At 46.7% G+C, this 25,130-nt stretch overlaps 1 protein-coding gene across 1 annotated transcript in view; it reads right to left on the minus strand.

The window, feature by feature from the left end:
• LOC139279635 (spondin-1-like) overlaps positions 1–25,130 on the minus strand; it is a 425,839-nt gene that overhangs the window by 42,931 nt on the left and 357,778 nt on the right. The window contains exon 7 of the mRNA XM_070898744.1: positions 10,805–11,006. Coding sequence (XP_070754845.1) covers positions 10,805–11,006 — 202 coding nt within the window. The remainder of the gene's footprint in view (positions 1–10,804; positions 11,007–25,130) is intronic.

Here is a 25,130-nt window from a genome sequence, read left to right on the forward strand (position 1 = left end):
GAGCGCTTGAGGCGAATAGCAGAGATGCATTCAAGGGGAAGCCAGATAAGCACAGGAGGGAGAAAGGAATAGAAGGATATGGTGATAGGGTGAGATGAAAAGGGGCGGGAAGAGGCTCGTGTGGAGCATAAACACCGGCATGGACCTGTTGGGCCGAATGGCCTGTTTCTGTGCTGGAAATTCTACCTAATTCTCAGTAAAATTTTCTTGCTTTGGTGTGAACCAATGTTCCATTTAAGCTGTGCGGTTGTGCAACTGACAGGAAGCCCTGCGCAACCCGAGAATTGGAGATTTTGCACAACATGCGAACTTCAAGGGTTAAGTTATGAGGGAGCGATTACACAAATTACACAAATTCCCGAGAAATTAGGTTGAGGGGTGATCTGATCGAAGTTTTCAAGATATTAAAGGGAATATATAGGGTCGATAGAGAAAAATTATTTCTGCTGGATAGATAGTCTCGCACGAGGGGGACATACTCTAAAAATTAGAGCCAGACCTTTCAGGAGTGAAATTAGAAAACACTTCTGCATGCAAATAGAAGTTTGGAACTCTCTTCCGTAAATGGTAGTTGATGCTAGATCAATTGTTAATTTTAAATCTGAAATTGATAGCTTTTTGTGAACTGAAAATATGAAGGGATATGGGGCAAAGGTGGGTATATGGAGTTAGGTCGCAGATCAGCCAGGATCTCATTGAATGGGGGAACAGGCTTGAGGGGCTGAATGGCCTCCTCCTGTTCCTATGTTCCTAAATTTTGAATGGGCCACGCAGCCCCCCAAAACATTCAGGGAACATTGGTGTGAACTGCTGCAGATTTTGGCAGGCACTAACATTTTAACCGCATGAGGGTTGTGTGTAAATACTGTAATGAAAATGTTTTTACGGGTTAGTTCTGCTGTCTTTGCTTGCTTTTCCTTCGTTGACAGGTTCTTATCATGTACACGAATACTAATTAATGAAACAGATTGAAGCTCTGTGCTCCGACAGTGCTCTTTTATGGAACTTAGCAGTGAAATTCCTTGTATCAACAATTTCTGCAAAGAGGAGAAACTGGCATTATCACTTCCGTACTCATGCCAAGGCTTTATGTTAAATTCCCGTCAGGAAGAATCCCACCCTAATGCCGTGTAGAAAGGAATTGAGGAACGTAGGAACTGGAGTACACCATTCGGTGCCTCTGGTCTGCTCCGCCATTCAATTAGATCGTGGCTGATCTTTGACCTCAACTCTTTAACTTACTCACTTTGACCTATCAGCCTGTCTCAGCTGCACTCTCGCCTCTGAATCAAAAGGTCGTGGGTTTGAGCCCCACTCCAGTGACTTGAGCACAAAACCTAGGCTGACATTCCCAGTGCAGTGCTGAGGGAGTGCTACACTGTCGGAGGGGCAGTATTAAGGGAAAGCTGCACAGTCAGAGGGTCAGTACTGAGGGAGTGCTGCACTGTCGGAGGGACAGTACTGAGGGAGCGCTGTACTGTCGGAAGGGCAGTACTGAGATAATGCTGCACTGTTGGAGGAGCAGTACCGAGGGAGTGCTGCACTGTTGGAGGGACAGTACTTAGGGAGTGCTGCACCATTGGAGGGGCAGTACTGAGGGAGCGCCGCACCATTGAAGGGGCAGTACTGAGGGAATGCTGCACTGTCGGAGGGGTTTTCTGGAACAAGACCTAGCTCTGTCAAGCCCGTGTGGTGGCTGGTGTGCAACGGCCACCACACGTTAAAAAAAAACATGCACAGGCATCTTCCACCCTTCAGGATGTAGTTCAGGACCTGGAATGTCAGGTTCTTCATTGAAACAGCTGTGAACTCATCCCTTTTTGGTGTAGAAGCAAGTCAGCCTCGATACGAGGGACCGCCTAAGAAGAGCCTGAGGTAGCTATGCTGCAATGTCAAAGGAGCAGTACTGAGGGAGTGCTGCACTGTCGGAGGGGCATTACCGAGGGAGTGCTGCACTGTTGGAGGAGCAGTACTGAGGGAGCACTGCACTGTTGGAGGGGCAGTACTGAGGGAGCGCTGCACTGTCGGAGGGGCAGTACTGAGGGAGTGCTGCACTGTTGGAGGGGCAGTACTGAGGGAGCACTGCACTGTTGGAGGGTCAGTTCTGAGGGAGCGCTGTACTGTTGGAGGTGCCATCTTTCGGATAAGGGATTAAACCGAGGTCCCGTCTGTTGGTTCAAATGGATATTAAAGATCCCACAGCACCAGTTGAAGAAGGGCAGAAATCTGCCTCCTGTCTTTGCCAACATTTCTCCCTCAACCAGCACCACAGAAACAGATTAGCCAGTCACTCATCTCACTATGTAAACCTTACAGGAGTAGCTCGAAATCTTTGATAAGTGGTTAGAAATTACTGTCAGCCATGTTACTGAACAAACGCTTAACACACTAGTAATCAAGTTCCTCTCTCCATTGATGTAATGGAGGTTACATCCATCTTTTTAAACACCTTTAATAAAATAGAACCATGAGTTGGTTCAATACTCATCATAGAACCAGAGAATAGCACAGCACAGAAGAAGGCCATTCAGCCCATCGAGTCTGTGCCGGCTCTTTCGAAGAGCAATTCAGTCAGTTTCCCTCCCCCGCTCTTTCCCCAAATCCCTGCAATTATTTCTCGTTCAAGTATTTATCCAATTCCGTTTCGAAGGCTACTACTGAGTTTGCCTCCACCACCCTATCAGGCCGTGCATTCCAGATCCTAACCACTCATTGCGTAAAAAAGTTTTTCCTCATGTCGCCTTAGGTTCTTTTGCCAATCGCCTTAAACCTGTGCTCTCTGGTTATCGACCCTTCAGCCATTGGAAACAGTTTCTCTTTATTTACTCTGTCTAAACCCTTCATGATTTTGAACACCTCCATCAAATGCCCTCTTAGCCTTCTCTGCTCCATGGTGGACAACCCCAGCTTCTCCAATCTATTCGCGGAACTATCCGAGTTCCAAATTCTCACTGCCCTTTGTGTGAAGGCGTGCTTCCTGACATCACCCCTGAACAGCCTGGCTCTAATTTTAAGGTTAATGACCCCTTATTCCGGGCTCCCCCACCAGATGAAATAGTTTCTCTCTATCTACCCTATCAACTCCTTTAATTGCCTTAAACACCTCAATTAGATCACCCCTTAATCTTCTAGACTTGAGGGAATACAAGCCAATCTATGCAACCTGTCCTCATAATTGAACCCTTTTAGCCCCGGTATCATTCTGGTAAATCTACACTGCTCCCCCTCTGAGGCCGATATATCCTCCCTGAGGGGCGGTGCCCAGGGCTGAACGTGATACTTCAGATGGGGGTCTAAGCAGAGTTTTATGTAGCTGTAACTGAAAAGGTTAAATCTGCAGTCAGGAGACACTGCGGCACATTGAAGCACGATCATTGTACTGCTTCAATCTTTGCTTATGTTAAGATTCTATTGGGATATTACGCTGTACATGGCTGAAATGTAGTTTGGAAAATGAGGCTGATCTGGGCCAGGCTCATTATTATCCCAGGAAAGTCATTACTGTTGCACTGTACCATATGTGCATCGTAATGGTGCCAGCAGGAACTAACATGAGCCCTTTAAACCACATCTTGAGGAAATGAGTCTCATTTTTCACCACCGACAGTTTGTTGACATATATTCCAATTTGTTTAATTTTTTTCTCCAGTTTTGTGAATGATTTTGCTCCTCACTTTTTGCCTCTCCCAGATGCTGCCACTCCCCAGGCAACTTCTCTCAGCCAAGAGGAAGTGGGTCAGTATTTCAGTCATCGGGCTTAATTTTCCCCAATGCAGTTTTCTGGAGTATTTGAAGAGTTACGCCTAGGTTTTTTTTTGGGCCCGACTATGCCAAAAAAAAGTTGAAAGTTTCCCCGTTTTAACTTGTGAATGTGGCTTGGCGCACATTGTCCTTAAGCTCTGTGGGTGGAGCCTAAGATATGCACCAAAAGGATCGGATTGCCAAGGTAACGAGGGACACCCTGCGGGCTGAGGCTGGAAAGTGAAACATAGAATACCTTCTGACCAGCTCACAGCAACCTGCACAAGCACCTTGCAGCTTACCAACATGAAAATATTAAAGAGTCTTTGTACAAAAGCAAACTGAATCGGAAAAACCCCCTCCCGCTCCCCCCTGCCGGAGCTGGTACTGCTTCTAGCCCGGGCCGAAAGGATGGACAGACCAGACCAAAAGCCCTACATTAAAGTTACTTCAAGATTTAAAACAAAAAGGATATTGTTACAGTACTACGGAACCGGTCAGTAAAAGAAATTATAATTACCCACTCTCTCTCCCTCTCTGCCGCTACTGCCCCGGCCCTGGAACTGGATCTTCTGTGCTGATTCGCTTACCTGCACCGATTTTTATTAAATGCCCAGAAAGTTTTTCAGAGCGGACACATATGCCATCTTAAGAAAAATCGTAGTTGGTCAAACTTGCATAAATAGCCAGATTTGGCACGTGTAGCAGGTTACGCCCCCAATGAGGTAACAAAATCGTAGCCTAAAAAAAATCGTACCTAAGTGAATTACGTTGGTGCAGAAACTTTGGAGAAACTTGGAGATTGTAATTTACTCCAAAAAAAACGGTGCACACCAAAAAGCGGTGCAGATAATTGGGGGCAATTGAGCCCATAGAATGTACTTAGTCCCATTCCCCATTTCCTTTTCAGTATAAATCCCATTCTCCGCACACTTGCGAAAACTTTATAAATTACTGGCGAGGCCTCAGCTGGAGTACTGTGTCCAATTCTAGGCACCGCACTTTAGAAAGGATATCAAGTCTTTGGATAGGATGTGGAGGAGATTTACTAGAATGGTACCAGGGATGAGGAGTTATGTGGGGAGACTGGAGAAGCTGAGATTGTTCTTCTTAGAGCAGCGAAGGTTAAGGGGAGATTTAAAAAGGTGTTCAAAATCATGAGGGGGTTTGATAGAGTAGACAGGGAGAAACTGTTTCCACTGGCAGGAGGGTTGGTAACGAGAGAACACAGATTTAAAATAATTGGGAAAAGAACCAGAGGGGCGATGAGGAGAATTTTTTTACTTTACGCAGCGAGATCTGGAATGCGCTGCTTGAAAAATGGTGGAAGCAGATTCAATAGTAACTTTCAAAAGGGAATTCGATAAATACTTGAAAAGACTAGTCAAGTAACAGTGTGGCATAGTCATACTCACAGAATAATATCTTTTAGCAAATGTCCCAAATTCCTCCATTACCCTCCCTGGGTATGTCTTGTCCCACCAGCAAGACTGACCCACCCGAGGTGGTAGCACAGTGCTATACAGTCGGGAGGCAGTGGCCCTGGGAGTCTTCAACATTGACTCCAGACCCCATGAAGTCCCATGGCTTCAGGTCAAGCATGGGCAAGAAAACCTCCTGCTGATTGTCACCTACCGCCCTCCCTCAGCTGATGATACTCCTCCATGTTAAACACCACTTGGAAGAAGCACTGAGAGTAGCAAGGGCACACAATGTATCTGGGTGGGGGACTTCAATGTCAATCACCAAGAGTGGCTCGGTAGCACCACTACTGACTGAGCTGGCCGAGTGCTGAAGGGCATAGCTGCCAGACTGGGCTTGCAGCAGGTGGTGAATGAACCAAGACGAAGGAAAAACCTATTTGACATCGTCCACACCAATCTACCTATCGCAGATGTATCTGTCTATGACAGCATTGGTAGCAGTGATCACCGCACGGTCAATGTGGAGACGAAGTCTCCTCTTCACACTGAGACATCCTCCATCGTGTTGTGTGGCACTTCCACCATGCTAAATGGGATAGATTCAGAACAGATCTAGCAGCTCAAAACTGAGCATCCATGAGGTGCTGTGGGCCATCAGCAGCAGCAGAATTGTATTCCACCACAATCTGTAAACTCATGACCGGCATATCACTCACTCTACCATTACCATCAAGCCAGGGGACTAACCTTGGTTCAATGAAGAGTGCAGAAGAGCATGCCAGGAGCAGCACCAGGCGTACCTAAAAATGAGGGTGCCAACCTGGGGAAACTGCAACACAGGATTACATGCATGCTACTCAGCGGAAGCAGAATGCTATAAACAAAGCTAAGCGATCCCACAACCAACGGATCAGATCAAAGCTCTGCAGTCCTGTCACATCCAGTTGTGAATGGTGATGGACTACGAAACAATTAACGGGAGGAGGAGGTTCCATGAATAACCCCATCCTCAATGATGGTGGAGCTCAGACTGAAGCATTTGCAACCATCTTCAGCCAGAAGTGCCAAGTGGATGATCCATATCGGCCTCCTTCTGAGGTCCCCACCATCACAGAAGCCAGTCTTCAGCCAATTCGATTCACTCCACGTGATATCAAGAAACGGCTGAGCACATTGGATACAGCAAAGACTATGGGTCCCTACAACATCCCGGCTGACATGCTGAAGACTTCTGCTCCAGAACTAGCCGCGCCTCTAGCCAAGCTGTTCCAGTACAGCTACAACACTGGCATCTACCCGATAATGTGGGATATGTCTTGACAACAAAAAGCAGAACAAATCCAATCCAGCTAATAACCCCCCCTTCAATATATTCTCAATCATCAGCAAAGTGATGGAAGGTGTCGTCAAAAGTGCTATCAAGTGGCAATTACTCAGCAATAACCGGCACACTGATGCTCAGTTTGGGTACCGCCAGGAACACTCGTCTCCAGACCACATTTCAGTCTTGGTCCAAACATGAACAAAAGAGATGAATTCGGGAGGTGAGGTGAGAGTGACTGTTGACATCAAGGCAGCATTTGACCGAGTGTGGCATCAAGGAGCCCTACTAAAATTGAAGTCAATGGGAATCGGGGGGAAAACTCTCCACTGGCTGGAGTCATACCAAGCACAAAGGAAGCTGGTTGTGGTTGTGATTGTTGAAGCTCAATCATCCCAGCCCCAGGGCATCACTGCAGGAGTTCCTCAGGGCAGTGTCCTAGACCCAATCATCTTCAGCTGTTTCATCAATGACCTGCCCTCCTTCATAAGGTCAGAAGTGGGGATGTTCGCTGATGATTGCACAGTGTTCAGTTCCATTCACAACCCCTCAGATAACGAAGCAGTCCATGCCCACATGCAGCAAGACTTAGATGACATTCAGGCTTGGGCTGATAAGTGGCAAGTAACATTCGCACCATACAAGTGCCAGGCAATGACTATCTCCTAACAAACGAGAGTCTAAACACTTCCCCTTGATATTCAACGGCATTACCATCGCCGAATCCTCCACCATCAACATTCTGGGGGTCACCATTGAACAAAAACTTAACTGGACCAGCCACATTAATACTGTGGCAACAAGAGCGGGTCAGAGGCTATGTATTCTGTGGTGAGTCTCTAACCTCCTGACTCCCCAAAGCCTTTCCACCATCTACAAGGCACAAGCCAGGGGTGTGATGGAATACTCTCCACTTGCCCAGATGAGTGCAGCTCCAACAACACTCAAGAAGCTCGACACCATCCAGGACAAAACAGCCCGTTTGATTGGCACCCCATCCACCACCTTAAACGTTCACTCCCTCCACCACTAGCGCCCCCTGGCTGCAGTTTGCACCATCTACAAGATGCACTGCAGAAACTTGCCAAGGCTTCTTCAGCAGCACCTCCCAAACCCGCGGCCTCTACCACCTAGAAGAACAAGGGCAGCAGGCGCATGAGAACACCATCACCTGCAAGTTCCCCTCCAAGTTACACACCATCCTGACTTGGAAATATATTGGCCATTCCTTCATCGTCGCTGGGTCAAAATCCTGGAACTCCCTCCCTAACAGCACCGTAGGAGTATCTTCACCACACTGACTGCAGCGGTTCAACAAGGCAGCTCACCGCCACCTTCTCAAGGGTAATTAGGGATGGGCAATAAATGCTGGCCTTGCCAACGACCCCCATATTTCGGAACAAACTTTTTAAAATGGAAATATTTGCAGGGCTTAGGGGAAAGAGCAAGGAAGTTGGCCGAATTGGATCTTCTATCAAGAGCCAGCACGGGCACAATGGGCTTCCTTCTGTGCCAGAAGATTCTTTGATTCTCTGACTTAGCTAATACCCTTCGTAGACTTCTATATGGCTCTTGTGATTTCGTGATCAGCTGCAACTGCACTGGGACGAACACAAAATGGGGGTAAATTCAGGAGCACCCACATTTTGGCCCTCCCTCCCCCCGGCCCAGCGACAGTACCCTGTATGGTGGGGTCCGAGATATCACAGATATTGGGCCTCAGACCTCGTCGTCATCAGGGGACCCTGCTGCAACATTGGTTTGCCTCCGAGACATAGACATAGACATAGAAAATAGGTGCAGGAGTAGGCCATTCGGCCCTTCTAACCTGCACCGCCATTCAATGAGTTCATGGCTGAACATGCAACTTCAGTACCCCATTCCTGCTTTCGCGCCATACCCCTTGATCCCCCTAATAGTAAGGACTTCATCTTCAAGATGGAAGGAAGTATTAGAGCCCTTAGTTGCACATGCAAATCCCCAACGCCTGCTTTAAGGCTGTGGATTGAACGCCTCTTATGTGGCCTTACCCAATATGGTGGGTGGGGCACCTCCAGTCAGATGTGCGTGCGCGCATCGCTTCCTGCTCACAGTTTGGAGCCTTAGGAGGCCGCGCAGAGCATGAAAAATGGGCACCACACTGCCCAATATATCCCCCAATGTCTTCCATTATTGCTCTGGATGCTTTTCATGCCCGCAGATGGAATAGGACCTTGTAGTCAGGCACAGACTAGATCAAACACATCCAACAGGGAGAAATGAGTCCAGAGACCACCAACTGGCTGTAATCCAAAACACTTTCATTTTTTTTCATTTACGGGGTGTGGGCGTCGCTGGCAAGGTCAACATTTATTGCCCATCCCTAATTGTCCTCAAATGTAGTGTTGAGCCGCCTTCTTGAGTACTACTGAGTGTCTCGCTCGGCCATTTCAGAGGGTAGTTAAGAGTCAACCACATGGCTGTGGGTCTGGAGTTACATACAGGCCAGACTTGGTAAGGACAGCAGATTTCCTTCCCTAAAGGACATTAGTGAACCAGATGGGTTTTGTAATGAAAATCCAATAGTTTCATGGTCCCCATTATCTGATAATAGCTTTTTATTCTGGATTTATTTCATTAACTGAATTTAAATTCCCCAGCTGCCGAGGTGCGATTTGAAGTCACGCCCTTACATCATTAGTCCAGCCCTCTGGATTACAGTAACAGAGCCACAATGCTACCTGTAATGTATGCGCCTGTGAGGATGCTCACAGGTTGGTAGAGCTGTTGAGTTGTGAGTCGCTTAGCCAGTCACGTGATGTTCACAAGACTCAATAAAACGCCAGCCAGTGGGTTTAGGGGATCCACGATGAGGTCTGTAGTTTTGAGCCTAGTGGATGAACTGGTAATGTGTAGTGTGATTGTTAAACCTTTGTTAATAAACCAATTAGTTCTTAATAGCAATGTGTTGCTATGAATTCTTAAGCAAAGAACTGATGAAGCAAATACATTACAGATCTGTTGTCAGGGTTTTCCAGCCACAAAGAGCAGAAATTTCTGACTAATCTAAACTGGGGCGTTTCTGCATTTCAAGAGGCTGGCGCCCATTGCTTCTGATGTTGTCACTGAGGTTTGCAGTAGACTTTTAAATCAGTCCAATTTACAAGAAAAGATTTCACTTAGCCAAGCACATGCCTGGTGAATAAATGGATTGGCTTTCTTTATGGAGTCTCAACATGAGCCAAGCAAAATAAGTCTTATTTTCTTCATGATCCGGAATGTGGACTGACATTGGCTAGCTCGCATTGTTTGCCCTGACCCTCGTTGCCCTGAGACGGTGGTGGTGGGACCTTCTCTTTGAAACCACTGCAGTCCGTGTGGCTGTGCAGATGGGAGGAGGAGGTTTCAAAGGGAGGCAGATGGATTAAAAGTGAGTGGGAACTTCCTGCAGCCCTACAACCTTCCGAGGTCTCTGTACTCCTTCAATTCTGGCCTCTTGCGCAATCCCAATTTCCATTGCTCCACCATTGGTGGCCGTGCCTTCAGTTGCCTGGGCTCTAAGGTCTGGAATTCCCTCCCTAAACCTCTCCAACTCTCTTTCCTTCTTTAAGCTGCTCCTTCTTCAACCATGCTTTTCCTAATATCTCCTTATGTGGTTCGCTGCCAAAATTTTGTTTGATAACGCTGCTGTGAAGCACCTTGGATTGTTTGCTACAGCATTGATTTAATGACCAGGTTTAAAGGAGAAGAGTCAACATGAGAAAGGCCTCGTGGGAATATATTGGAGGAAAAGGCTGAAAAATCTGATTGAAGGGTAAATCTTGTCTTCTCTTTGAATGACTTCGGGGTGTATCCAAGGCTTATTCAGCAGCAACTCCCAAACCCGCCACCTCTACCACCTAGAGTGACAAGGGCAGCAGGCGCATGGGAACACCATCACCTGCAAGTCCCCTCCAAGTCACACACCATCCTGACTTGGAAATATATCGGCTGTTCCTTCATCGTCGCTGGGTCAAAATCCTGGAACTCCCTCCCTCACAGCACTATGGGAGCACCTTCACCACACGGACTGCAGCGGTTCAAGAAGGCGGCTCACCACCACCTTCTCAAGGGCAATTAGTGATGGGCAATAAATGCTGGCCTTGCCAGCGACGCCCACATCCCAGGAACGAATAAAAATATATATATTAGCGATATATTGGTTAAGGAAAAATCCCATTTTCCTTTTTTTTTGCATCTCCATTTTTCTGCCAAAATGGAGAGACTTGAGAGAGGGGCTTCTCAGATTCCAGATAATGGGTTACTGTCAAATGCGTAGAGAAATCGCTCAACTGCTTACCAGGTACGTCACTCCGCTGTCAGTCCCGGCGTCCCAGGGGATCAGGTCCTGGATAACCTTCTGTACCCAGCCGCAATCCTTAGTGCAGAGGTCCTCGGCCGACAGCCCCACGTTCCAATCCGGGCTGGGGCCCAGCATTGTCAGGAAGGACATCAGGTGCCGCGTCGGGTCAACGGAGAACTCTGCAGACGGAGCCGCCCGACTGCACAACACACAAACAAAAAGGTGGAAAAACGAAAGAAAAACATGGCTGAAACACTGTATATTGGAGCGGTGCAACCACATCATCCAGTCACTCCTTCACGGAAGTGCAAGCTACATCAACAACTTACATTTATATATAGAGCCTTTAACATAGTAAAGTGTCCCAAGCTGCTTCACAGAAGCGATTAGCAAACAAAATTTGACACCGTGCCACACAAAGCAGTATTAGGGCAGCTGATCAAAAGCTTGGTCAAAGACGTAGGTTTTAAGGAGGAAAGAGAGGCAGAGCGGTTTAAGGAGGGAATTGCAGAGCTTAGGGTTTAAGCAGCTGAAGGCACAGCCACCAATGGTCGGGCGATTGTAATCAGCCATGTTCAAGAGGGCAGAATTGGAGGAGTGCAGACATCCCGGCGGGGGGGGGGTGGTGCAGGGGTTGTGAGACTGGAGGAGATTACAGAGATAGGGAGGGGCGAGGCCATGGAGGGATTTGAAAACAAGGATGGGAAGTTAGAAATCAAGGCGTTACTTAACCGGCAGCCAATGTAAGTCAGCGAGCACAGGGGTGATGGGTGAGCGGGACTTGGTGCGAGTTAGGACACGGGGCAGCTGGGTTTTGGATCACCTCTAGTTTATAGAAGGTGGAATATGGGAGGCCGGCCAGGAGTGCGTTGGAATAAGTCAAATCTAGAGGTAACGAAAGCATGGATGAGGGCTTCAACAGCAGACAAACTGACAAATATCTAACAAATGTTCGTAAGTTGAGCTGTATTTTCAGGTGTCACTTAGCTCCAAATGCTCCTTGCTGTCTAGATGATTAATAATTAGGCACGGCGCAGGCATGTTGACCCACAGCCGAATGCAACGGCAATTAGTTTTACAATCTCCTCACCAGTTGATATTGAGATATATTGAGAGAGGGGATGCTCCTGACACTTGTATAGATGTGTTAGTCAAATAAGATTTAACTGCACAGCAAACATGCAGGTGATCTTCACGAGTGTGAGAGACTCTGAGTGTGTAGATCAGTAAAGTTCCCTTTATTCGTTACTCTGTGATGTGTTTTTCTTTCCTTTAGGTCCATTTTAATTGGTTCTTTTAATGGCATGACATTTAAGATCCACGTCTACAATTTGCATATCCCTAAAGCTGTCTCGTTGGCCGCTGGCTTGCACTTACTTTTGATATTTCGTGTGATGCAATGATCTTTTTCACTTTACTTTCAATGATGTCTGCTTAAAAAAATAGAAAGAAATAAAAAGAAAGAATGTGCTTTGAGTCACAGGGGGTGGGGTGGTGGAGGGAATGTAATGATTTAACTCTTCCTGTGGAGAGAGTGGAGCACTGGGAATTTGAGCACGGAGGTCAGTGTGCTCCAAATGTGCTCGACACTCCCGACGTATGAATCTCTGCACTGAGAATGCACTATTCTACAAATCGTACTTCATGGAAATCTAGTTAATATTACTTTCTGTCAACGTTTCCCATTATAAATTCCTGTGTCTGCATTTATAATGGGCGCTGCCTATGCAAGTCTGGTCAGGCTGTAGCGCCACCAGTGGCATGATGGTGTCATTACATCATGGATGTAATCATGACCGCATGGATGAATTACACCAATTGTACATTCCTGTCTGGCGTAAAAATAAAAAAGGGAAGGTGGCTCAACCGTGGCTATCAAAGGAAATCAGGGATAGTATTAAAGCCAAGGAAGTGGAATACAAATTGGCCAGAAATAGCAGCGAACCTGGGGACTTGGAGAAATTTAGAACTCAGCAGAGGAGGACAAAGGGTGTGATTAGGGCAGGGAAAATGGAGTACGAGAAGAAGCTTGCAGGGAACATTAAGGCGGATTGCAAAAGTTTCTATAGGTATGTAAAGAGAAAAGGTTAGTAAAGACAAACGTAGGTCCCCTGCAATCAGAATGAGGGGAAGTCATAACGGGGAACAAAGAAATGGCAGACCAATTGAACAAGTACTTTGGTTCAGTATTCACTAAGGAGGACACAAACAACCTTCCGGATATAAAAGGGGTCAGAGGGTCTAGTAGGGAGGAGGAACTGAGGGAAATCTTTATTAGTCGGGAAATTGTGTTGGGGAAATTGATGGGATTGAAGGCCGATAAATCCCCAGGGCCTGATGGACTGCATCCCAGAGTACTTAAGCAGGTGGCCTTGGAAATAGCGGATGCATTGACAGTCATTTTCCAACATTCCATTGATTCTGGATCAGTTCCTATCAAGTGTAGGGTAGCCAATGTAACCCCACTTTTTAAAAAAGGAGTGGGAGAAAAAACAGGGAATTATCGACCTCAGTAGTGGGTAAAATGATGGAATCAATTATTAAGGATGTCATAGCAGCGCATTTGGAAAATGGTGACATGATAGGTCCAAGTCAGCATGGATTTGTGAAGGGGAAATCATGTTTGACAAATCTTCTGGAATTTTTTGAGGATGTTTCCAGTAAAGTGGACAAAGGAGAACCAATTGATGTGGTATATTTGGACTTTCAGAAGGCTTTCGACAAGGTCCCACACAAGAGATTAATGTGCAAAGTTAAAGCACATGGGATTGGGGGTAGTGTGCTGACGTGGATTGAGAACTGGTTGTCAGACAGGAAGCAAAGAGTAGGAGTTAATGGGTACTTTTTAGAATGGCAGACAGTGACTAGTGGGGTACCGCAAGGTTCTGTGCTGGGGCCCCAGCTGTTTACATTGTACATTAATGATTTAGACGAGGGGATTAAATGTAGTATCTCCAAATTTGCGGATGACACTAAGTTGGGTGGCAGTGTGAGCTGCGAGGAGGATGCTATGAGTCTACAGAGTGACTTGGATAGGTTAGGTGAGTGGGCAAATGCATGGCAGATGAAGTATAATGTGGATAAATGTGAGGTTATCCACTTTGGTGGTAAAAACAGAGAGACAGACTATTATCTGAATGGTGACAGATTAGGAAAAGGGAAGGTGCAACGAGACCTGGGTGTCATGGTACATCAGTCATTGAAGGTTGGCATGCAGGTACAGCAGGCGGTTAAGAAAGCAAATGGCATGTTGGCCTTCATAGCGAGGGGATTTGAGTACAGGGGCAGGGAGATGTTGCTACAGTTGTACAGGGCCTTGGTGAGGCCACACCTGGAGTATTGTGTACAATTTTGGTCTCCTAACTTGAGGAAGGACATTCTTGCTATTGAGGGAGTGCAGCGAAGATTCACCAGACTGATTCCCGGGATGGTTGGACTGACCTATCAAGAAAGACTGGATCAACTGGGCTTGTATTCACTGGAGTTCAGAAGAATGAGAGGGGACCTCATAGAAACGTTTAAAATCCTGACGGGTTTAGACAGGTTAGATGCAGGAAGAATGTTCCCAATGTTGGGGAAGTCCAGAACCAGGGGTCACAGTCTAAGGATAAGGGGTAAGCCATTTAGGACCGAGATGAGGAGAGACTTCTTCACCCAGAGAGTGGTGAACCTGTGGAATTCTCTGCCACAGAAAGTGGTTGGGGCCAATTCACTAAATATATTCAAAAGGGAGTTAGATGAAGTCCTTACTACTCGGGGGATCAAGGGGTATGGCGAGAAAGCAGGAAGGGGGTACTGAAGTTTCATGTTCAGCCATGAACTCATTGAATGGCGGTGCAGGCTAGAAGGGCTGAATGGCTGGCTCCTGCACCTATTTTCTATGTTTCTATGTTTCTATTACAGTGTGACAAGTTTTCATCGGCATTTTCCGTTGCATGAGAACTTAAGAATTGGAGCAGGAGAGGGCCATTCAGCTCATTCGAACCTGCTCTGCCGTTCAGTAAGATCATGGCTGATCTTCTATCTCAAATCCACCTTCCCGCACTATCCTTATATCCCTCAGTATCCATAAATCTATCGATCTCTGTCTTGAATATACTCAGTGACTGAGCATCCACAGCCCTCTTAGGTGGAGAATTCCAAAGATGAACAATCCTTTGCGAGAAGAAATTTCTCCTCATCTCAGTCCTAAATGGCTAACCTCTTATCCTGAGATGATGCCCCCTAGTTCTAGACTCTCCGGCCAGAGGGAAACAACCTTTCAGCATCTACCTTGTCAATCCCCTTCAGAATCTTACATGTTTCAATAAGATCACCTCTAATTCTTCTAAACGCCAGAGAGTAGAGGCCCATTCTACTCAATCTCTCCTCATAGGACAGCCCTCTCGTCCTCGGGATCAATCTAGTGAACCTTCGGTGCACTACCTTCAAGGCATATATGGCCTTTCTCAGATAAGGAGACCAAAACTGGACATCGGAATTCAAAGAGGGACGGGTTATCTCTGTGTGCAATGATCCAATTTATGCACGGCCTTCCATCTCTACTTGATCTAAAGACTGCATTTGGTCTTGACTCCTTTGTGCAACCTCTTGTAAGATCGAGTAACAAGATCATTATAATTGTAGAAATCAAAAAAGCAGAAGGCTAGTAACATCATAAAAGAGCCTTGTCCATATAATCATAGCATCATACAGCACAGAACATAAGGAGCCATGATCTTATTGAATGGCAGAGCAGGTTCAAGGGGCCAAATGGCCTACTCCTGCTCCTATTTCTTATGTTCTTATTTTTTCCACACCTTCTATTCACCTTGTAGATTTGCCACATATTTCTTCCTCCAATTTTCTTCCATTATTTGGTGATCTATACCTCTGTTAGGGTGATGGATCCCTTCTTGTCTTGTAACTCAATCCATACGGATTCTGTATCTATCTTACTGCTAGTTACATACTATTTTTTTTCTACTGCCATTATGGTAATCATTAGCTGATACAGCTACTCCACCTCCACACCTTCCTTCCCTTTCCTTAATGTGCGACTGGATCCACGTTTAAGCCAGACCAGATAAGGACGGCAGATTTCCTTCCCTAAAGGGACATCAGTGAACCAGTTGGGTTTCTTTATGACAATCTGACAGCTTCATGGTCACTTTTAACGACATAAGCCTTTTTATATTTCTAGACATTTTACACTGCATCCAAATTCTCAAACTGCCTGTATTTGAACTCATGTTCTCTGGATTATTAGTCTGGGCTTCTGGATTGCTAGTCGAGTTACATAAGCTCGACACTCACTTGCCTTGGGAAGCAAGGGAGATGGAGAAAGGAGAGGGAATTAGCATTCAAAAGCTGCCATGGCTAAAAGAAAATGGCGGAACAGGTCCAATGGGCTGAAGGATAGAATCATGGAAACATACAGCACGGAAGGAGGCCATTCAGCCCATCGTGCCTGTGTCGGCTCTCTAAAACAGCTCTCAATTGGTCACACTCCCCCTGCTCTTTCCCCATAGCCCTACCAATGTTTTGATCCAATCCCCTTTCGAAAGTTACCATTGAATCTGCTTCCACCGGCCTTTCATGTAGCGCATTGCAGATCACAATAACTCGCTGCGTAAAATTTAAAAATTCTCATCTCCCCCTCGTGTTCTTTTCCCACTTATTTTAAATCTGTGTTCTCTGGTTACCGACCCTCCTGCCAATGGAAACAGTTTCTCCCTGTCTACTCTATCATAATCCCTCCTGATTTTTGAACACCTTTATTAAATCTCTTCTTAAAATTTCTCTGCTCTAAGGTCAACAACCCCAGCTTCTCCAGTCTCTCCACATAAGCTGAAGTCCCTCCTCCCCAATACTATTCCAGTAAATCTGCTCTGCCCTCTCTCCAAGGTTTTGACATCCTTCCTAAAGTGGGGTTCCCAGAATTGGACACTATAGTCCAGCTGAGGTATAACCAGTGGTGTATAAATGTTTAACATAACTTCCTGGCTTTTGTACTCTATACCTCTATTTTTAAAGCCAAGAGGGGCTGGATTTTCCGCTTGTTGTCGCCTCTGTTTTTGCCGCGATGGGGCAACAATGGCAGCGGTGAGCTATTCCGGATAGGCGGCCAGCTTTCTGCGCCCCGCTGGGGTTTTTGGGGCCGGTTTCGCCGGGGCGTGGAGCATTACCGCCCAGGAGAGGCGAGCCGGTGTGCAATGTCCCTGGTTACGACATCGGCTCGATTTTTGCCTCCTGCCCGACCTGTAGGGCTGCATAGAGCGCCATGCTGGCACCATCAGTGAAAGCAGGCAGTCCGAGCTGTACCGACTACAGTGAGGTAAGTAATGTCCATCTCAGGTAAATGTTTTTTTTTTGCCGATTTATGTTGTGATGGCATGGGCTATATATTGGGAATGTTTTTCCAGTGGGTTTTTTTACTGGCTTTTCTCTCCCCAAGCCTTTCTCAGAGCGCTCCGAGGCCGGCTATTTAGCTCAGGATTTTCCCATGCTCAACGCTTTTGTGAACTGTATTGCTCCCAGTAACTATATTTACACATCAGCATGCATGAACACACATTGTATTTAGACGCACTAACAAGAATCCACAAGAGCACCATGTATACGTGTACACATTCAAAGTTCAAAGATAATTATGCAAATTCCGCAATTATCATCGTCTATAAGAGCAAACAAAGATTGAACACGCCCATACGACACTCTGTTGTCTGCTATTTTAACAGAGGGAAAACAATTAAATTATACTTGTAAGTTCCACACAGACAAAATGTGCCGGTCCGCAGTGAGTCTTGGCTCGGTGGTAGCATGTCTACCTCTGCGTCATACAACAACTTGCATTTATACAGCGCATCTAACGTAGTGTAACGTCCCAAGGTGCTACACAGGAGCGATTATCAAACAAAATTTGACACTGAGCTGCATAAAGAGCTATGAGGACAGGTGACCAAAAGCTTGGTCATAGAGATCGGTTTGAAGGAGTGTCTTGAAGGCAGAGAGAGAGGTAGAGAGGCGGAGAGGTTAAGAAAGGGACGATTCCAGAGCTCAGGGCCCAGGCAGCTGAAAGCACGGCCGCCATTGGTGGAGCGATTAAAATCGGGGATGCGCAAGATGCCAGAATTAGAGGAGCACAGAAGTAGGGCCGGAGGAGACTACAGAGACAGGAGAGTCAGAAGGTTATGGATTGGAGCCCCACTGCAGAGGTTAGACAGAAGTTCCTGCTCTCTGAATACTGGGTGGATCTTCCGTGGGATGCTCGCTTCTGATGGAAGTGGAGTGATGACCCTCCCGCCATCTCCACCAAATATGTCCGGTTCTCCTTGTCGGGAGCTGTGAGTTCGGCTACCAACCTGTCCACATAAAAGAAAAGTGGTCTTTGGTCCCGAAATAGCACAGCGCACAATCTGCTGGATAGAAAAGCAGTAGAAGAAATGGATTGCCTCACGCTCGACAAAACAACTTGCACTGATATAGTAAAACGTTTCACGGTGATTCACAGGAGAGTTATCAGATACAAATTGGCACTGAGCCAATATAGGAGACAGGTAACCAGTAGCTTGGTCCCACATCAGAACATAAGAAATAGGAGCAGGAGTGCGCCATTAGGCCTCTCGAGCCTGCTCTGCCATTCAATGAGATCATGGCTGATCTTCTATCTTAACTCCACTTTCCCGCCCGGTCCCCATATCCCTTGATTACCATAATATCAAAAAAATCTGTCGATCTCTGTCTCAAAAACTGAGCCTCCACAGCCCTCTGGGGTAGAGGATTCCAGAGATTCACCACCCTCTGAGTGAAGACATTTGTCCTCATCTCAGTCCTAAATGGCTGACCCCTTATTTTGAGACTGTGACCCCTGGTTCTAGACTCTCCAGTCAGAGAAAACATCCTCCCTGCATCTAACCCTGTCAAGCCCTGTAAGAAATTTGTATATTTCAATGAGATTACCTCTCATTCTTCTAAACTTCTAAAGAGAATATAGGCCTAGTCTACTCAATCTCTCATCATAGGACAATCCCCCCCCCAATCCCAGAAATAAGTCTGGTGAACCTTTATTGCACTCCCTCAATGGCAAGTATATCCTTCCTTAGGTAAGGAGACCAGGTAAGGTACGTCTTAAGCAGAGTCTTGAAGGAGGCGAGAGAGAGATGGAGAGGTAAAGAGGTTTGGGGAGGGAATTACAGAGTTCAGGGTCGAGGCAGCTTTTGAGGCATTGCCAGACTGGGAGCCAATGTAGTTCATCGAGTGCTGGGGTAACGGATGAAACGGATGTGATGTATGTAGCACTCAAATCACTTACTCCACACAGTCTGGTGTTATAGTAACTGCTGTGACCTTGGTCCTTTATTGTGTAAGTACAGAGTGCCCCTCAGGTGTGGTGGGCAGTCTTTTATACTCTGTCTCGCAGGTACTTTCGGGTCTCCCACCACAGTGCCCCTTGTGGCGCACCATTGTAACTATACATTTAATGTACATGGACAATACATAATATCTCACTCCCCCCAGTTCCAAAAGCAAATGGCCGGTAACCTCGGCCTTGTTCGTCCTGGTTGATTTGTGAGTGTGAGTCCATGACCATCCACTTCCCTCTTCCCCCCAATGTAGAGATTATGCTTGCGATCCGGTACAAGCATGTGCTATTTGCAGCCCTTACATGGGTGATACAAGTACACAAACATAATCTCCAGTAGAAAGCAGGTACACATTGACAGTACATTTGTATGATACATATAGACGTGTTAAAGAGTTATATCAAAAGGTTGCAGGTACACTGAACAGTTATTAAATCCCAGCTCCACTGGGTGAGGTATGGTGGCGGCATACTGCCCCTTTTTGCCCGAGGTAATGGGCTGCTCTGAGACAGGGTATCACAAATGCGTTGCCTTTGTTCTCAGAAAATAGTTGCCTTTGCGGCTTGTCTGCAGCCGCTGAACAATTACATAAATCACATAAAATCAGAAATCGCATTAATCTATTAGTCATGTTAGTCACAGATCCATTAACCCTTTTAACTGTGCATTGTGATATTAACTCTTTTCACCAATCATAGCAATCATTTTAATCACAGTAATCATTTTGACTCACTCTTGCCCTTACAAAAGTCTCTTTGTGGGGACCGCCAATGGTGTAAGGCCCCTTTAAGACTCCCGGGTACATGTCCCTTTTAAGACGCCATTTTGTTTTTCCCACGAGGTTTCTACTGGGCGCCGCCATTTTAGGTGCTCTGCTGGTGCCTGCCTGCCTCTCTCTGCAGAACTCTGCTGCCACGAGGCTCGCCGCCATCTTGAACACACTGTGCTGCTGCCTGCTCTCCCTCTCTCTCTCTCTCTCTCTCTCTCTCTCTCTCTCTCGAGAGAGAGAGAGAGAGAGAGAGAGAGAGAGCGAGAGAGAGAGCCGCCACACTCTGAGTGCACCCGGGAGCTGCAACGCACCGGCCCCCGCACCGCCGCATCCTCCGGAGCACCCCACGCAGCTGACCTTTTTGCCCGGGAGCCGCCACACACACACACGCCCTCCGGAGCTGATCTCCTCACTGCCGCAGCCGATCCTGGACGAGCCCCGCTCCTCGGAGCACCGGCCCTCAATACGTCGCCGAGCGTGTCCCGCTCCCGAAACTGCCCATTCACCGATCCTCCCGCTGCAAGCCCCGCGAACGGCCGCCTCTGCCTGCGGGCCGACGGTGCCTGCTGGAGCAGCCTGTCGAAGCCCTTCTCTCTTCTCCAGCTCGGTCGGTGCTGCTGCTGGTTCCAGCGCCTCTTTCTCACTCTCAGACTTTGCAGGGGGGAGTCGATGGCCGCCGCTGTTCTGCCCAACCCCACACACGCTTCCTTCGCTGCCATCCGATCCGAAGGTGGAGGCCTGCTCTGCCTGTGAACACGGGGGACAGCGGTCTGTGGAGGAATGAAGTCTTCCCAGCTCCCACAGACCTTTCCCATCCATCTCCAGCAGAATAGCGTCGACCCATCGCCTGCAATGATCCACAAAGGTAAACCGTGCGTCTCGCCACCGTGAGATACCTGCACATCCGCTCTGCCAAGAACAGGTATCTGTTCCCTGGTGTAGGTACGCAGCTTCGCCGTGACCGGGACCAGCTTGGGTCGTGCAGCTGGGTTGATCCACAGTTTATCAAAAGTTTCCTGACTCATCAGCGACTGACCCGACCCAGTGTCCACTTCCATATTCACTGGGACTCCGTTAATCTTGACTTCCATAATCACTGGGGCCGAATCATCGATACAAGTATACAGTCCAAACGCATCATCTTCTTCTACCTGGGGCTGGAGTGCCCGTCGAGCTAAACCGCAATGCTCCTCGCTGGATAGCAGATCATCTACTATCTCCTCAGCCACACGGTGAGTCGTGTTTCTTTTGCACATACGCTGAAGGTGGCCTTTCGTGTGGCAGGTATTGCACGTATACTCCGCAAACCTGCACCAGTGAGCCCCATGGCTTCCTCCGCAGCGCCAGCATGGTGCTACTCGATTAGCCCCCCTCGGCGGACTCTGAGTTCCAGGACCCTGAGGTCTGTGCTCTCTGCCCTGGGCAGTTTTGTCCGTGACGGGCACTATCCTGTGAATAGTACCTGCCGGGTTCGAGACTGCGTGGATCATCTGCTTGGTGCTGCAAGTCGAGGTCATAAATGCCCGGCTGATGTTGATGGCTTGCTGCAGGCTGACTGTAGGTTCAGTAGATAGCAGCTTGTGAAGGAGACCCTCATGGCCAATCCCCATAACAAAGACGTCTCGCAACGCCTCGTCAAGGTGTGTGCCAAAATCGCACAGCGCCGTAAGTCTCCTGATGTCCGCAGCATATTTTGTGACATCCTGGCCCTCAGGTCTGTAGTGGTGGTAGAATTTGTGCCTGGCCATGAGGATACTCTCCTTCAGTGTCAGTTGGTTACGAATGAGTTCGATCAGCTCCTCATATGACTTGTCCTTGGCGCTCGCGGGTGCCAGCAAATCCCTGACGAGACGGTAAACCTCATCACCACAACTGGACAGCAATATCGCCTTACGCTTTTCTATCAGTGCGTTCGTGTTCCCTGTCAGGTCGTTTGCTATAAAATAGTACTCGAGCCTTTCTGTAAAGGCATCCCAGTCATTACCCTCTGTGAAATACTTTAGCGTGCCCAAAGTAGCCATTGTTGCATGAAGAGCTCATCCGTGTCCTCGTTGCCAATTTGTGATGTATGTAGCACTCAAATCACTGACTCCACACAGTCTGGTGTTGTAGTAACTGCTGTGACCTTGGTCCTTTATTGTGTAACTCCAGAGTGGCCCTCAGGTGTGGTGGGCAGCCTTTTATACTCTGTCTCACAGGTACTTTCGGGTCTCCCACCACAGTGCCCCTTGTGACACACCATTGGAACTATACATTTAATGTACATGGACAATACATAACAACGGACTTGGTGTGAGTTAAGATACAGCAGCTGTTTTGAATGAGCTGAAATTTACGGAGGATGGAAGGTGGGAGACCAGCTAGGAGAGCAGTGGAATAGTCCAGTCTGGAGGCAACAAAAACATGAATTTGATAAAGTTCTTTGCCAAAGTAATGGAGAGGGTTGATGAGGGTACTGCGATTGATGTTGTGTATGCAGACTTTCAAAAGGGTTAATAGATTTGTTCGCAAAATTGAAGCCCAGGGGATTAAAGGGACAGTGGCTGCATGGGTACAAGATTGGCTGAGGGACAGGAAGCAGAGCGTAGTGGTGAGCAGTTATTTTTCAGACTGGAGGGAAGTATACAGTGGTGTTCCCCAGGGGTCCGTTTGGAACTACTGCTCTTTTGATGAATGTTAATGACCTGGACTTGGGTACACGGGGCATAATTTCAAAGTTTGCAGATGACACAAAACTTGGAATTGTAGTAAACAGTGAGGAGGATATTAACAGATTTCAGTAAGGCATTGACAGACTGATGAAATGGGCAGACACAGGGCAGATAAAATTTAATGCAGAGAAGTGTGAAGTGATGCATTTTGGTAGCAAGAATGAGGAGAGGCAATATGTACTAAATGGTATAATTTTAAAGGGGGTGCAGGAGCAGTGATACCTGGGGTGGGGGGGGGGGTGTATACACAAGTCTTGAGGGTGGCAAGACAAGTTGAGAAGGCTGTTTAAAAAATATACAGGATCCTTGGCTTTATAAATAGAGGCATAAAAGCAAGGAAGTTATATTAAACCTTTATAAAACATTGATTAGGCCCCAGCTGGTGTATTGTGTCCAATTCTGGGCACCGCACCTTAGGAAGGATGTGAAGGCTTCAGAGAGGGTGCAGAGAAGATTTACTAGAATGGCTCCAGGGATGAAAGAAAGAAGAAAAGAAAGAAAGACTTGGATTTATATAACGCCTATCAAGTACCACCGGACGTCTCAAAGCGCTTTACAGCCTATGAAATACTTTTTGCAACATAGTCACTGTTGTATGTAGGAAACCCAGCAGCCAATTTGTGCACAGCAAGCTCCCGCAAACAGCAATGTGATAATGACCAGATAATCTGTTTTTTGTCATGTTGACTCTTTTGGTAAAACTGTGGTTGTTCTTCTTAGAAAAGAGAACGTTAAGAGGAGATTTGATAGAGGTGTTAAAAATCAAGAAGGGTTTAGATAACAGTAAATAAAGAGAGACTGTTTCCAGTGGCAGGAGGGTCCGTAACCAGGGACATAGATTTAAGGTAATTGGATAAAGAACCAGAGGAGAGATGATGAAAAAAAGACACAGCGAGTTATTATGATCTGGAATGCGCTGCCTGAAAGGGTGGTGGATGCAGATTAAATAGTAATTTTCAAAAGAAAATTGGATAAATACTTGAAGTGGAAAAATCGCAAGGCTATCGGTAAAGAGAGGTGTACTGGGATTAATTGGATCGCTCTTTCAAAGAGCTGGCACAGGCACGATAGGTCGAATGGCCTCCTTCTGTGCAGTGTCATTCTATGAATGGAGGGTTTCAGCAGAAGATCAGCTAGGGCAGGGACAGAGACGGTGAATGGAGGTAGAAGTAGGTCTTTGCAATGAAGAGGATATGGAGTCAAATGCTTAGCTTAGGGTCAAAATGGATGGTGAGTTTTCGAACAGTCTGAAACAGTGACTGGGTCGGGAGTTTGCTTGCATGGCTAGAGAATGGTGGCGGGGGCCGAAGACAATGGCTTCGGTTTTCCCAAAGTCACGAAAGGAGAAAGATGAGGTGAGTCAAGGAATAAACGTTGCCAATAACCTACTTAAAGCATTTTAAAAGGCCTCCTACACTGTTCCAATGAAGCTCAACGCAAGCTCAAGGAACAGCACCTCATCTTTCGTTTAGGCACTTTACAGCCTTCTGGACTCAACATCGAGTTCAACAATTTCAGACCATAACCTCTGCCCATATTTGGCTCCCATCCCCCCCCCCAAACCAAAACATCTCTCTGTTTCCAATGGCAGCTGGTCATTATTCCCCCATTCACACCCTATCTTGACTAACCTTTTTCTAACTTCTACTATTACCATTTCAAGTTGGTCCATCATCCCTTTTGTCTCTGTAATCTCTCCTGTCTTCCACCCTATTCTTCCCTTCTCTTTAGTTCTTTCATCCCCTCCCCCTTTCAGTGCCCCTTAAGCATCTAATCTTTTCAAACATTCGCCAGTTCTGATGAAGGCTCATCAAGCTGAAACTTTAACTCTGTTTCTCTCCACAGATGCTGCCTGGCTCGCTGAGATTTCCAGCATTTTCTGTTTTTATTTTAGATTCCAGCATCCGCAGTATCTTGCTTTTGTGTTAAAAGAGACATTGATGGGTTAATGGCAGTATTAAAATGAGAATGGGATATCGCACAAATGTGTTAATTGTTCATTGCCAGCAGCAATGTCAAAGCTAGTAACACACCACCGCACGTTCCTCTGCTCAAAGTTGCACAGACTTGAAACAGGAGAGGTCCATCTCTCTGATAGGACACAAGCCATAATTCTGCAATTGCTTTTATCTGCATCTATCCTTGGAACAGTGTGTGCACCTGAAAATACTAATAATACTTTATTACCATAATTAAAGTCTTGTCTTTGAGTGTCTGTTAAGATGCCAACTTAATCAAATGAAGTGACATTCATCAGCCTTTAATCATTTCGAGTACATCTTGAAATGTTATATCCTTAATTTTTGCTTTGGTTTCCACGACAACTGCATCCAATCGCTCCACGGTTTTGGTACAGGATTCTTCTGATCGTGTGCAATCTCTAATCTTTTCTGCTAGAAGTACATTATCCCTAATGCTTAAAAACATAAACAGATTCCTACTCTTTTAACAGACAATTAGGATGAGTGAATTATCCAACAAAAAACAATTTAACAAAA

This window comes from Pristiophorus japonicus, chromosome 14, assembly GCF_044704955.1.
Source record: "Pristiophorus japonicus isolate sPriJap1 chromosome 14, sPriJap1.hap1, whole genome shotgun sequence".
NCBI classification, from domain to species: Eukaryota; Metazoa; Chordata; class Chondrichthyes; family Pristiophoridae; genus Pristiophorus; species Pristiophorus japonicus.